Genomic DNA, 16,416 nt, shown 5'->3' on the forward strand with positions numbered 1-16,416 from the left:
AACTCATTTACATATATGTATATGTATTAAAATGTATGTCCTAATCTAAGAAACTAACAATTATTTGAAGATATGTGTAGTGTGTTTTGTTTTTTTATGTAGCACCCATAGAGAAAAAGGGAAAGGACAAAGCTCTATTACATAATAAACATGGAAAAGATCATATAGCTCAGAGAACCAGAGATTCTGGGTTCTTACAGGCCTAATACGCCTCGGGATCCCACGACAGTATGCCCGGGATCCCACGACAGTATGCCCGGGATCCCACGACAGTACGCCCCAGGGTACTAAGAGGAATTGCATTTTTCATCTTGAGGAGCTTTATATGACTTGCGCACAACTTGGTTCGTAATCAGCCCCATTTAGCTGCGGTGAACCAAGCCCAGTCCACCAAAATAACAATTATTTGGGCCCGGGATCCTTATCTCTACTTGGGCCCTTGTGCTAAGAAAAAAAAGCACTCTCACACAAGTTCATCTAGGCATCATGTTGAAGATGCTTAGATGCATAGTCTCTTGAGAGAATGACAATAGCAAATTTCGATTTTTTTATTGCTATCAAAAGTGTAGGTGAAATTTATTTTCCTCTCTCAAGTTTTTCATCATCTATAAAGGTGCAAATGCCCTTTTGATCTAAAGCAGTATATAAATGGCTCAAAAAACCATTTCGGGTATTCTCTCCTCTAAAACTGAGGAATACTTCGTAAGTCAATCGATGTGTGGAAGAGGAAGATGAAGAGGCTCTTTCAGTGTTCATTGAATCCATTGAAAATATTCTTATAAATTTTCAATCACAATTTGGATAAAAAGTACACTCAATTAAAACTGAAGATCAAATTAGAAGGAAAATAAATTAGGGAACATGAAAAGAAAGATATAAAAGAGATGGATACAGGCAAGAAAAGTGAGAAATTACAACGCGACCAGATATGTGATGCTAGCAAAGAAGTGTATAGTAGAAGAGACTGAATATTTTTTTGTGCCTAGGCAATGCTCCCACTCTATCCACAAAGAAGAGAAGAAGAAACATCTTGGTTTCAGCAATAATGTCCCATCTATTATGCTTTTTGACCAATTTTTAAGTTCTATTCATATTGCCTTGGTTCTATCTGTTCAGAATTCAGATTCCATTATGATGTGATACGTATAAATGCTGAAGAAGGGTACAAGAATAAGCAGTGCATGCTTCCTTTTCAAAAAAAAAAAAATGAAGAAGAAAAAAAAAAAGCAGTGCATACTTTCTTTACTTTTCGGATGTGCCATTATGATAGGGTTAGCCTAGACTATGACCGTTTCTATGCATGTTATAAAGGGGGGAAAAGTACATCTCATTTTCAAATAGGAGTTTGGTTTACTTCTAGTACTTTTTTATTTGGACATATCCTTTTGTTTTAAATGTACAATAGCAAGCGGTAGTTGATTTTAACCTCCACATTTTATTTAATAGAGGATGATGTGACAGTTTCTTATTAAAATAAAAGGAGATTCCTGTTAAAAAAGTATTGGAGGTAAGCCAAACCCTTAGATATATCTTTTTTTAGATGTGACAAAATTTAAAAATTTGGCTCTTAATGCGGCAATTGCAAGAATTAACTCTAAAATCCTGCAATTGAAACAACTGATTTTATAACCTGAGTGCTAAAACTTGCTTCTTTTAGAGTAGTGGTAGTTTATAAGAAGGCAGTACTAATCTGCATCTTCTAGGTGAAATACTTGTAAGCATAGTTTGTGGCGACCTGTGTAACTCGGACGGGTATGTGAAATTTTTTAAAATTACATCTAGGGGTTTTTATTTCCTTATTTTCTGTTTAATTTGTTACAATATGGTAATTTAAATAGGAAAAAACCATAAGATTTTTTTTTTTTTAAAAATGCACTAATTTGTTTTTCTACCTACTTCCAAGACTATAGGTCACTTTATTGCTTTATTTACTGATTAATGTGTTATGATATGGTAATTCAAAGTTGATTATTGTGTTATGATATGGTAATTTAAAGTTGAGAAAACCTAAAGAATAAAGAATAAAAAATAAAAAATGTATGTCTCTTTTTGTCTACCTACTTCCAAGACTCCCATCCAATCAAAAGATTACTATGTAATTGTGAACATTGATTTTTAATTATAATTGCTAGTTTAATTTAGGCATATGCCTATTATTTTAATTTACATATTTATGTTATGATTTCTCAAACTTATTTTTATATGTATGTATTTTTTAAAATTTTTTATTTGACCCTAAGCTTCTAGATGACCTAGCTCATAGATTGAGTCATTGTCCTGACCAGGTTTCATAACTATGCTTGTAAGTATATTGATTTTTTGTGCTGACCTCGACACTTTTTTTGGAAATATTATATGATGGGGCAACTATGGACAAAACTTAGGTATAGTATCTTAGTTGTTNCATTATACACTTTTTACTACACTACTTTCACAAAATACAAACATCATTACTAAAATCTTTGCCAACGCACTCAAACATTTATATATTTGCCTGAATGAAAATAAGGCTTATTCAGCAAAACAAAGGAAACAAGGCTTTGACCACCGGGCCTTCTGGCCCAAGTGGTACCCGCCTCCTAATGACCTAACAACTCAGGGTTTCTATCCCCTGCATAAACACTTACCCAGCAAAAAACAAAAAAAAAAAAAAAATTAATTAATTTAATTTTTTTAAAAAAGAAAGAAAAAAAAAGAAAAAAAGAAGAAGAAGAAACAAGGCTTTGTCTTTTCAGCTTTTCTATAGGTGTACGGCACTGTCGAAACTTATCTTCATTTGTTCTTTTTCTTTTCTTTTTTTTTTTTTTTTTTTTTAACATACTTATTTTTATTTTTATAAAAGTAAAGCAAAGAGATAGTTGTTGACTGGTTTACGTGTATGGCTCTACGGCGTTTACACCAATGTGTTGTTGCATCGATCACTCCGGTTATTTTATTTGTAATAAAACACAAAAATTCCTATCTTTTATTTTTTAGATAATTGTCAATTGTTGTTATAATATACCTAATAATTTTGCATCTCAAAAAAGTAATAAAAATAGATTTTAAATAAAAAAAACTATATATAAAGTTGTTAATAATATTTAATAGATATTTAAATAACAAAAAATGCCGCCTTTAAATTTTTCCCCCCAGATACCTTGAGCCGGTCCTGTATAATTCAACCAAATACTTTTATTTTTTTAGGGGAGAAAAAAAAAGAAAGAGAAACCAACCTTCAATAAAATTGCTTCTGCTCTTGGTAAAGATTCAAACATATTTCCGCTAACATGCTCCACACCTAACAAGGGATAAGAATTCAAGTTAATTATGTCCTCTTCAAAAAAAAAAAAAAAAATAAAGTTAATTATTAAAAAGGGAGAAAATTAGTATTGGTAAATAAATGAAGCATGTTATAACTTAGAACGTAGCCCTTTTCATGAAGAGAAACCAAAGTGGCATTATTATTAATGTTGTTGTTATACAAAATTGTAAAACAAAACAAAAATAACAAAATCATGGAAATCAAGAATGAAAAAATGGAAAATAAAAAAACCACTTTTTGTTTGCTTTTGATGACCTATATGAATGAATTTGAGTTGTATTAATATGTATATTTCAAATGAGAAGATGTAAGATATCATTTTAGAATTAATATTTAAAGTCTATATTTTTAGATTGACAACAATAAACAATCGTAACAGTTTAGAACTTAGTTTGTCTAGATAGAATTAAAATGGATTATTTTTTATCAAGACAAATCAGCTTCAAAATAGTGGAAGGCTCAAGAAATAATCAAATAAGTAGAAAATGGACTGTTGTTGTGCTGCATTTCGGCTGGCTCGGCAGGTCAAGAGTCACTTATCTCTACCAGTCAAATTGCATGTCTTAACCAATTGAGACCCGGGCAAATTGGGCAAACAAGTTTCTCAGCCGTTTGATAGAACTTTGAGTACATATAAATACAAACCATAGAGCACATTTCTACAAACACACAAGAGGGCAGTATTTTTGTACACACACCTAGGTTTTTCAAGCTCTCTTGAAGCATCAATTGGAAACTACTTGCAAACAACAAAATCCATTGAAAAGCGAAGTTACTGCAATCAATTAACTACAGTTACTTTTTATAAAAATACCAACGTTGAGCCTTGGTAGTAGCTAATGATGGCAGACAGACATGTCTTTTATGTTTTTGAAACTCAATACTGATGTCATAAAGGTCCTAACATGTTTTTCTAACACTGTCATGTCTTTTGTCACAAATTTTGTGCAGAAGTGGCATGTGTGTAAGGCGTATGTAATAGGTAGACATTGCCAAAAAAGAAAAGAAAAGAGAAAATGTCAAGCCTGAGAGCTCGAGAGCAACACTAATTACATTGGGTAAGTCAAAGTTTTTTCCATGAATGTGGGGATACATAGAAATTATGTTCCCAAGAGAAGTTCCCATGCCGCCCCCTACATCCAACAACTCCTTTATCTCTTCAAAGCCACGATACACCTTAAGTACCTTATCCAAGAATAGTTTTGAGCTGTGTCATAAATTCTTGGAATAGTTTATTGAACTTTGGGTCCTTTGCTGCGTACTTATAAAAATTCTCACCATAGTTTGAGTAGAAAGGCTTGCACTCTGGTTCAAGCACCATGTTCTTAAGCATGTATTGGGGTTCAACCATCATTCTTTCACTGAAAAGGAGCACCATCGAAGCCGAGGAAACTCCGTCCTTATTAGTTGCTAAGTGACGAGTTAACTGTGTTAGCCATAACACATTTCTTGATGTGTGGCATCATCCCCACTTTGGCATGGCCTATGAGACATTGACAAGAGAGAGTTTACGCTGAGCAGCCTCAGTATCCGGTCCGAAGTGATAGCCGCGTTCGGATTGGTTGTTGGGATCTTCTCAACAATCTCAGCTGCAGAAAGTTGAGCTTCAGAACCTGCATTGGCAATAATATTGAAGATGTCTAGCTCAATTGCAGCTCTTAGAGACATTTGAATGACAATCGAATTTCCCAACACCCAGATGATAGATGATCTTCACCTCTTTGGTCTTCCATGTCTTTGGAGTTAGTTTTGATATGTTTCCCCTCACTTAGTATAATGGAACATTTATAATACTACCTGGTAAGTTGGTATATTAACTATAGTTATTTCTTATATTCTTACTGCCTGTGGTATGGGAGTGGTATATAGTATTTTTTGTAATGCATCATCTCCCTCACATGAGGTGTACTCAGTGGCGGCTCTAGGATTATTTTTGGAGGGTCAATAAGAAACATAAATTATAAAAAATATAAGACAAAAGAGAACTTGAATATATCAATATCGCCAAAAAAAAACAAAAAAAAAAAAAACAAAAAAACAAAACAAAACAAACAAAATTGAAATACATAAAATTTTCAATTGCTTTTAATGATTTTTCATATTTTGAAATTGTTACATGATTTCTTCATTATCAATCCTACAAATTATATATATTTCAATGTACACAACCAAACAATCATTCATCCATTAATTTCCCATTTGATTGATTTATTTCAAATTTGTTAAGATCTAAATGGGTTTTTTTTTTTTTCTAAGGTTTAAAATTAATAAATTTCTACTTTTGTTGTTGGACTTATTAGGAGGTGTTTGATACAAGTGTTTAAACAACAGTTTTCAGTATTTACACATTGAAACACGTATTTCTACAATACTTTTTAACCCATGTATTTCACAATACTTAAACAACGATACTAGAAATCTCTAACCAAACGGGCCCTTAGTTTTTTCTTCCATCTTTTAGATTAAATTGGTTTGTTTTTGAGCTTTTGTTTTGTATTTAAAAATGCCAAGATATTGTTAAGAGGATCATATTCAAATTTATTTTAGCCGAGCTTTAAAAAAATCTAGAATTAGGGTGTACAAATTTTTATTTTAGAAGGTCAAAACAAACAAAAAAGAAAAATACTAATATATGTAGTTTTTTTTTTTTTGGGCCAGTACTCATTTGAACCCCCTGGGCTCCAAGTGGAGCCGCCCATGGGTGGACTCCACACATTATGTATTTTTTCGTGGTATGGAAATATGACCCTCATTTTAATTGAAATGATAGCCAAAATTTAAAATTCAGTTCGTCAAAAAAGAATTTAATTTATACTTTAAAGTTTTATAATTGGCCCTTATAAATTGGTACAAAAAAATTCAAAAAAATAAAAATAAAGTTGGAACAACAAAGTTAACAAACCAAAAATATACAAAATTCATTTTCTCCAAACAAATCCCTAATTACAAATATATATATATATATAACACAATTCTCCTCTTTAGACTGGACTTTTTTGTGGTTAAAAATAACCTTAGACCACACATTTAATAAGGACAAAACTTGAGAACAACCCGATAAAATATGTCTCTAATTTCACATAAAATGTTTATAAAATAAGACACTCTCCTACTAATCCATGTCTTCACTCTTCAAAACTAACTTGTCCAAAAATTAAAAAAAAAAAAAAAATTCTCAAAATCATATTCCAATTTTTTTTTTTTTTAACTTTATGAAGACTCACCAGTTTCTTTTATTTAATTTTTCTTTTTTTTCGGTTTCCTTAATTCTTAATCTCACAAGAGACTTCTCCTGTTTGGGATCTTCAATTTAGATACCTAAAATATCCTCAAATTTATTTGTTTGTAAAACATAAATAATAAGGTTAGACATAGAAAATTACTAATTTAAAAATTCCTAAATTTTAGCTAAATTTATTAATTAAAAAAAGACCATTTTTTTTCCACCTCCGCATTTTTTTCTCACGTTAGTAGTCAAACACTAATACAACTTTTTTAAAAAAATAAATAAATAAAATTGCTTTTTTCCCACAAATGTACATTTCTTTTCTTTTTTAATTACCTCTTATTAATAATATGATGAATACAAATGGGTGGTGAGAATAACGGTTTTTTTTTTTTTCCTTTTGTACGCAAGATAGTTATTGTTTTAACTTGTTTTTGTAGGAAAAAAAAATTAAACCAAAGGGTAGGTTATTTCAAAATTTGTATGAGGATATTTTGGTACACTAAAAATTGAAAACAAAATAGAAGAATCCTCTTATTAATGGTATAGAAGATAAACATTTACATATTTTTTAGTTTCTTTGCACAGACTTTTGGATTGCCTCAACTTTTTACTCACTTGATCACCATCTCATATTTCACGTTTGTTTCCTTTGACATTGTTGAAATTATTAATTTGTTAGTTTGTGTATTTTTGTTTCTGTAACTCTTTACAAATCTCTTTTGTTTTTTGTTTTTGTTTTTTTTTTTAATTTTCTTCTTTATCTCTTTTTCAAGTCTATTTCCACATCAATAATAAATAAATAAAAAGTCTATTTCTACAATTCCTTTGATTCTCACAATTTTTTTTTTCTCATTTCATCACTATCTTTTCTTCTTTTCAAAGAGGAGTAAAGATGACATTTGAGGATTTGGGGTACGGGCAAGTTGTTATCTTCTTTTTCTTTTCATTGTTTTTTTTTTTTAATTATTATATTTCATTTTATTAGTTCATTTGGTTGAAAGTATACATTTCTCTTTTACATTGATAGTTTTAAAGTCAAATGTTGAAGAGGAATCATTACCATTAATGTGATTGTGGTTATATTTTAGTACATATTGATTTGGTTTGGTGTATTCATTATTTTCGGACACTAAGATGGAATAGGCCAGCTAATATGCCTAGTGTCCCTGCTGCAATATGATGAAAGGCTATTCCTCCCAGTGTCAAGGTAATAGTTATAAATAGTCATTGACTTTTAGGAAAGGGTAAAAGAATGGGACTTATTATGGGACATACAATGCCTTACAGACGTATGATCATTACACTTCAACCAAGTAGTATGACGAGCGGTGTGTACAAGGCCTGAGAACGAATTCACCATCGTATGGCTGACTGGTAATTACTAGCGATTCTAGCTTCATGCAAGTGAGTTGCAGCCCACAATCCAAACTGAGGAGAGTTTTAAATAGGAGGTTGGAATATACATGTAAACCCCAAAAAAAAAAAAAGTTGTAAGAGAAAACCCAAATCTGTCTTCCTTAAAAAAATCCCTAATATTCAATAAAAAAAATTATTAAAAAAAAAAAAAAGCCCAAATCTGTCTTACATTTACTCCATCACATAGTCAGTATCCTTTTGTTCGTCTCTGTACCGTCAATCTCCATACTTGCCAGAATTTAATCGCTGCCTCACTTGCATCACTCGCTCTCTCTTTGTCTACTATATTGTACAATTTTAAGTTGCTGCAAAATGATCTTTATTAGCTTGGTTAAATGAATAGAGCTGAGTGAATGGTTGGAGAAATTATAAGGTCCTCATGGTGGACAAGTGACGTGGTCCACCATTCCACTAAAAGACTCCCACCTGTTCAAAATTGCTGAGATAGAAATTTTTTAAAACAGAAACTGATTACTGATTAAGCAATTTAAACAAGTGTGAATCTTTTAGTGGAATGGTAGACAATTAACATGGTCCACTAGAGGACTGTATAATTTCTCAAATGGTTGGGCGTTGAGCCAGAAAATTATTGCTGAATGAATGGCTGGAGTTTGTTTTATTAAAAATATATGTATATTTGAATGAATGGTTGCTGAATGAATGGCTAGAGTATTTTTATTATAAAAAAAAAAAAATATATATATATATATATATATATATTTGAATGAATGGTTGGGTATTTGTGTTGTGGATATATAATAATATAATATTGATTATTTTTTTTAATGCTATTATTGATTAGTTATATGTTTATAAGATGTAATATATAATGCTGTTGATTTTTCAAATATTTTAATATATAATGTCTATAAATATAATATATTATAATATACAATATATGATTTATATTTGTTTTCTTAAGATTATAATATATAATTGGTTGATAATGGTTTGAGATGTTTGAGTTATTTTCTTAATTTTAGGAGGTATTGCTTTTAGATAGAAATCTTTAAGATTGAGAAGCTACTACTCAATCATTCTAAAACTTTAGACATTTAGGGCATGTTTGGTTTAGAGCAGTTTTGGATCATATCACTCAAAACTCATAACTGAGTTCTCAAAACACGTGGGACCCACACAAATTCTTTTGTTTGGCTTGATTTTCACATTGTGTTTCCATCACTAAAAACTCAAAAATTTGAGTTAGAGTGATGGAAATAGAAAACAAGAAACAGGTGTTTTCAAAAACTGAGATACATAACTCAGTGGCACCAATGTAAATTTTTGGACTCTATAGGGTCCTTAGCTTGTGTGTTGTCATGTCCATTCAGAGGCTATTTGACATTACCATTGCAAGCACCACCACAACATACCTAGCGCCGCCAACAACCGCTGCGAAATTGAAACTCAGCCATCGCCAAAACACCAAAATCAACCCACAGAACCAACTGCTGATCCACACCTCTGAAACACAAAACTAGCCCCAATTGATTTAAATCAGCCTTAACTAATTCAAGCTACGCCTCCACCATGACCCATAACCCCATCTCCACCGTGACTTAAACTAGATCTCCATCATGAAACCCAACCAACACCCAAATGGCCACCACCGAAACCCACCATCACCAATCCGAACCTAGCAACCACTGAAACAACCCACTACTTTAAACCCAATAACCATCGATTCAAACCAACCAAAAACAGCTGAGAAAGAAACAAAGAAACCACCACGAGCCACCGTGAGATTAGTTTAAGCTCAGCCTAAATCAGTTCATCTTTGTGTCTAATTTTGTGATTTGAGTCTCCGATCTAAGGATTTTGAGTTTGGGTTTGCTATGTTTGTGGTTTGGGTTTGCTATGCATTCTTTTTTATTTTTTTGTGTGGCATCAGCGAAAGAGCAAGACCAGATCGTCACCATAATATGCACACTGCCCCTTACCACGTTCTCGGTTTAGCGAAGGGCGAGGTGTACAATTTCAATGCTAGAAAGAGGTGTGTTAAGTGGGTCTTGTGGGTAGGAAACTAAAATTGAAAATTGAAGGAGGATCAGAAACTAGAAGAGGACCTATTTTTTTGTGCTTCTATGTTGATGTGGAAGGTGAGGGAAGAAAAGAAAAGAAGTGGTTTTCTAATGGGATGAAATGAAGGAGAGGAAAAAAGAAAAGAAGAAAAGAACTTGGACGCGCAGGTAGGAAACGGTTTCACCCTTGTGTAGTATCAGTAGGTGAGGTCCACAACTTTAGCAAAAAGTTGACTTAAAAAGATGAGTTATGTGATTGGGTTTTTAAACCAAATAGGAGTTTTGGGATTTTTCAGTGAAAATGGGATTTGAGAACTGAGTGATGAGTTTTGAGTTTTAGTTATAAGTTTTGGAAACTGAGTTAAAAAAATTAAGTGGTGGGGAAACCAAATGGGCCCTTATCTTCTTAAGAGGCTAAAAAATTCATTAATATACTCTTTTTGTTTCAACAATTACAAAATATGCATTTTCAACTACAAAACTTGTCTATACAAAACTTAATAACAAGATGGAAAATGATTTTAAGTTATTTTCTAACAGTACATATAGAAAAAAGAGACTCCTATAAAATTTAATTCATGATCAATTTTTGTACCATAAAAGAATGTATGTCATAACTTTATTGAGACAAATTTCGAAAAAACAAAAGTAATGAAATAAAATATTTTTTCTATTTAAGATTTTGTTATACATAATTTGGCCATTTCGAAAAAAATTACTAGCTCCACCACTAATTGTGAATTTATTGCAAGTAAGAGTGGATTGAAATATCAAGTTTGCATTAAATGTAAAGAATACTACATGCTTGCCCGCCACAAGGGAAAATTCTTGAATACTCTCAGAGTACCATAAATGCATACTCCCCCATCTCATATAAATTGTGGGTCCTACCATAAATTTAATTAGTGGGACCCATAGTTATGTGAAAGGAGGGAGTACGCATTTATGGTATTCTGAAAGTACCCAATAATTACCCCGCCACAATAGTTGTGATATCTATGTACTAAAGGCTATGAATTTGTTGCCTATAAGGTCGATTTGGAGTAGAATGGATTCATTGTCAATATAAGCAAATATGGGCACGACATTAGGTGCATGCCCAAGATTTGTGTACTAAAGGTTGTGAATTTGTTGCATATATGGTCAAGCTAAAGTGGATTGGAATTTCACGTTTGTAATAAATGTGAAGAATTCTACATGTTTGCCCACCACAATTGTGAACTTTGTTTTGGCAACGGTATTGTAGATGTCTAGCTCAATTACAGTTCTTAGAGCCATTTGAATGACAATTGAATTTCCCATTGAAATGACAATGAGAAAACAGGGGGTGTTTGTTAGAGTAGAGAGAGTTTGTTGTGGGATTGAAAATTAGTGCTTACAACTGATAGGGGTATTTTCGTCTAAGAAAGTGTTTTGGGCACTTTGACCTGTCAAGATATATATGACACCTTGTCTTTGACCCGTCATGATGAATACCTCCTCCAATGGGACCCACCAACCACCGACCCAAAACACTAATACAACTTTTTTTAAAAAAATAAATAAATAAAATTGCTTTTTTCCCCCACAAATGTACATTTCTTTTCTTTTTTAATTACCTCTTATTAATAATATAGATGAATACAAATGGGTGGTGAGAATAACGGTTTTTTTTTTTTTTTTCCTTTTGTACGCAAGATAGTAGTATTGTTTTAACCGTTTTTGTAGGAAAAAAAAATTAAACCAAAGGGTAGGTTATTTCAAAATTTGTATGAGGATATTTTGGTACACTAAAAATTGAAAACAAAATAGAAGAATCCTCTTATTAATGGTATAGAAGATAAACATTTTACATATCTTTTTAGTTTCTTTGCACAGACTTTTGGATTGCCTCAACTTTTTACTCACTTGATCACCATCTCATATTTCACGTTTGTTTCCTTTGACATTGTTGAAATTATTAATTTGTTAGTTTGTGTATTTTTGTTTCTGTAACTCTTTACAAATCTCTTTTGTTTTTTGTTTTTTGTTTTTTTTTTTAATTTCTTCTTCTTTATCTCTTTTTCAAGTCTATTTCCACATCAATAATAAATAAATAAAAAGTCTATTTCTACAATTCCTTTGATTCTCACAATTTTTTTTTTCTCATTTCATCACTATCTTTTCTTCTTTTCAAAGAGGAGTAAAGATGACATTTTGAGGATTTGGGGTACGGGCAAGTTGTTATCTTCTTTTTCTTTTTCATTGTTTTTTTTTTTAATTATTATATTTCATTTTATTAGTTCATTTGGTTGAAAGTATACATTTCTCTTTTACATTGATAGTTTTAAAGTCAAATGTTGAAGAGGAATCATTACCATTAATGTGATTGTGGTTATATTTTAGTACATATTGATTTGGTTTGGTGTATTCATTATTTTCGGACACTAAGATGGAATAGGCCAGCTAATATGCCTAGTGTCCCTGCTGCAATATGATGAAAGGCTATTCCTCCCAGTGTCAAGGTAATAGTTATAAATAGTCATTGACTTTTAGGAAAGGGTAAAAGAATGGGACTTATTATGGGACATACAATGCCTTACAGACGTATGATCATTACACTTCAACCAAGTAGTATGACGAGCGGTGTGTACAAGGCCTGAGAACGAATTCACCATCGTATGGCTGACTGGTAATTACTAGCGATTCTAGCTTCATGCAAGTGAGTTGCAGCCCACAATCCAAACTGAGGAGAGTTTTAAATAGGAGGTTGGAATATACATGTAAACCCCAAAAAAAAAAAAGTTGTAAGAGAAAACCCAAATCTGTCTTCCTTAAAAAAATCCCTAATATTCAATAAAAAAAATTATTAAAAAAAAAAAAAAGCCCAAATCTGTCTTACATTTACTCCATCACATAGTCAGTATCCTTTTGTTCGTCTCTGTACCGTCAATCTCCATACTTGCCAGAATTTAATCGCTGCCTCACTTGCATCACTCGCTCTCTCTTTGTCTACTATATTGTACAATTTTAAGTTGCTGCAAAATGATCTTTATTAGCTTGGTTAAATGAATAGAGCTGAGTGAATGGTTGGAGAAATTATAAGGTCCTCATGGTGGACAAGTGACGTGGTCCACCATTCCACTAAAAGACTCCCACCTGTTCAAAATTGCTGAGATAGAAATTTTTTTAAAACAGAAACTGATTACTGATTAAGCAATTTTAAACAAGTGTGAATCTTTTAGTGGAATGGTAGACAATTAACATGGTCCACTAGAGGACTGTATAATTTCTCAAATGGTTGGGCGTTGAGCCAGAAAATTATTGCTGAATGAATGGCTGGAGTTTGTTTTATTAAAAATATATGTATATTTGAATGAATGGTTGCTGAATGAATGGCTAGAGTATTTTTATTATTAAAAAAAAAATATATATATATATATATATATTTGAATGAATGGTTGGGTATTTGTGTTGTGGATATATAATAATATAATATTGATTATTTTTTTTAATGCTATTATTGATTAGTTATATGTTTATAAGATGTAATATATAATGCTGTTGATTTTTCAAATATTTTAATATATAATGTCTATAAATATAATATATTATAATATACAATATATGATTTATATTTGTTTTCTTAAGATTATAATATATAATTGGTTGATAATGGTTTGAGATGTTTGAGTTATTTTCTTAATTTTAGGAGGTATTGCTTTTAGATAGAAATCTTTAAGATTGAGAAGCTACTACTCAATCATTCTAAAACTTTAGACATTTAGGGCATGTTTGGTTTAGAGCAGTTTTGGATCATATCACTCAAAACTCATAACTGAGTTCTCAAAACACGTGGGACCCACACAAATTCTTTTGTTTGGCTTGATTTTCACATTGTGTTTCCATCACTAAAAACTCAAAAATTTGAGTTAGAGTGATGGAAATAGAAAACAAGAAACAGGTGTTTTCAAAAACTGAGATACATAACTCAGTGGCACCAATGTAAATTTTTGGACTCTATAGGGTCCTTAGCTTGTGTGTTGTCATGTCCATTCAGAGGCTATTTGACATTACCATTGCAAGCACCACCACAACATACCTAGCGCCGCCAACAACCGCTGCGAAATTGAAACTCAGCCATCGCCAAAACACCAAAATCAACCCACAGAACCAACTGCTGATCCACACCTCTGAAACACAAAACTAGCCCCAATTGATTTAAATCAGCCTTAACTAATTCAAGCTACGCCTCCACCATGACCCATAACCCCATCTCCACCGTGACTTAAACTAGATCTCCATCATGAAACCCAACCAACACCCAAATGGCCACCACCGAAACCCACCATCACCAATCCGAACCTAGCAACCACTGAAACAACCCACTACTTTAAACCCAATAACCATCGATTCAAACCAACCAAAAACAGCTGAGAAAGAAACAAAGAAACCACCACGAGCCACCGTGAGATTAGTTTAAGCTCAGCCTAAATCAGTTCATCTTTGTGTCTAATTTTGTGATTTGAGTCTCCGATCTAAGGATTTTGAGTTTGGGTTTGCTATGTTTGTGGTTTGGGTTTGCTATGCATTCTTTTTTATTTTTTTGTGTGGCATCAGCGAAAGAGCAAGACCAGATCGTCACCATAATATGCACACTGCCCCTTACCACGTTCTCGGTTTAGCGAAGGGCGAGGTGTACAATTTCAATGCTAGAAAGAGGTGTGTTAAGTGGGTCTTGTGGGTAGGAAACTAAAATTGAAAATTGAAGGAGGATCAGAAACTAGAAGAGGACCTATTTTTTTGTGCTTCTATGTTGATGTGGAAGGTGAGGGAAGAAAAGAAAAGAAGTGGTTTTCTAATGGGATGAAATGAAGGAGAGGAAAAAAGAAAAGAAGAAAAGAACTTGGACGCGCAGGTAGGAAACGGTTTCACCCTTGTGTAGTATCAGTAGGTGAGGTCCACAACTTTAGCAAAAAGTTGACTTAAAAAGATGAGTTATGTGATTGGGTTTTTAAACCAAATAGGAGTTTTGGGATTTTTCAGTGAAAATGGGATTTGAGAACTGAGTGATGAGTTTTGAGTTTTAGTTATAAGTTTTGGAAACTGAGTTAAAAAAATTAAGTGGTGGGGAAACCAAATGGGCCCTTATCTTCTTAAGAGGCTAAAAAATTCATTAATATACTCTTTTTGTTTCAACAATTACAAAATATGCATTTTCAACTACAAAACTTGTCTATACAAAACTTAATAACAAGATGGAAAATGATTTTAAGTTATTTTCTAACAGTACATATAGAAAAAAGAGACTCCTATAAAATTTAATTCATGATCAATTTTTGTACCATAAAAGAATGTATGTCATAACTTTATTGAGACAAATTTCGAAAAAACAAAAGTAATGAAATAAAATATTTTTTCTATTTAAGATTTTGTTATACATAATTTGGCCATTTCGAAAAAAATTACTAGCTCCACCACTAATTGTGAATTTATTGCAAGTAAGAGTGGATTGAAATATCAAGTTTGCATTAAATGTAAAGAATACTACATGCTTGCCCGCCACAAGGGAAAATTCTTGAATACTCTCAGAGTACCATAAATGCATACTCCCCCATCTCATATAAATTGTGGGTCCTACCATAAATTTAATTAGTGGGACCCATAGTTATGTGAAAGGAGGGAGTACGCATTTATGGTATTCTGAAAGTACCCAATAATTACCCCGCCACAATAGTTGTGATATCTATGTACTAAAGGCTATGAATTTGTTGCCTATAAGGTCGATTTGGAGTAGAATGGATTCATTGTCAATATAAGCAAATATGGGCACGACATTAGGTGCATGCCCAAGATTTGTGTACTAAAGGTTGTGAATTTGTTGCATATATGGTCAAGCTAAAGTGGATTGGAATTTCACGTTTGTAATAAATGTGAAGAATTCTACATGTTTGCCCACCACAATTGTGAACTTTGTTTTGGCAACGGTATTGTAGATGTCTAGCTCAATTACAGTTCTTAGAGCCATTTGAATGACAATTGAATTTCCCATTGAAATGACAATGAGAAAACAGGGGGTGTTTGTTAGAGTAGAGAGAGTTTGTTGTGGGATTGAAAATTAGTGCTTACAACTGATAGGGGTATTTTCGTCTAAGAAAGTGTTTTGGGCACTTTGACCTGTCAAGATATATATGACACCTTGTCTTTGACCCGTCATGATGAATACCTCCTCCAATGGGACCCACCAACCACCGACCCGTCGGGATGAATTCCCCATTCGATATCCTTAAAGCCCTGACGGTTCGAAGCTCTATTCTCCTTGAAGACATGTTGGGTAGCTCGTGTATACACCCAACGAACGATTTACACCTTATTCTCCACTCACATGCTGATGGATGGATGATCATACCAACGGATGAATGATCATACTTGATGTACCCCACAAGCCTTTATGTGTTCTCCACCCATATGTCCCTACATGAAAATAA

The 16,416-nt window shown here is 32.5% G+C and overlaps 1 protein-coding gene across 1 annotated transcript in view; it reads right to left on the reverse strand.

Moving 5' to 3' along the window:
- The window catches only part of LOC111993653 ((S)-scoulerine 9-O-methyltransferase), an 11,374-nt gene extending 4,185 nt beyond the window's left edge, over positions 1-7,189 (reverse strand). Inside the window, exons 1-3 of the mRNA XM_065777344.1 lie at positions 7,149-7,189; positions 4,797-5,015; positions 4,330-4,511 (exon numbers count right to left, since the gene is read on the reverse strand). Coding sequence (XP_065633416.1) covers positions 4,330-4,511; positions 4,797-5,015; positions 7,149-7,189 — 442 coding nt within the window. The remainder of the gene's footprint in view (positions 1-4,329; positions 4,512-4,796; positions 5,016-7,148) is intronic.
- Between the last annotated feature and the right edge of the window lie 9,227 nt (positions 7,190-16,416).

The sequence above is a fragment of the Quercus suber genome, unplaced genomic scaffold (assembly GCF_002906115.3).
Source record: "Quercus suber isolate HL8 unplaced genomic scaffold, Cork oak 2.0 scaffold_153, whole genome shotgun sequence".
Lineage (NCBI taxonomy): Eukaryota > Viridiplantae > Streptophyta > Magnoliopsida > Fagales > Fagaceae > Quercus > Quercus suber.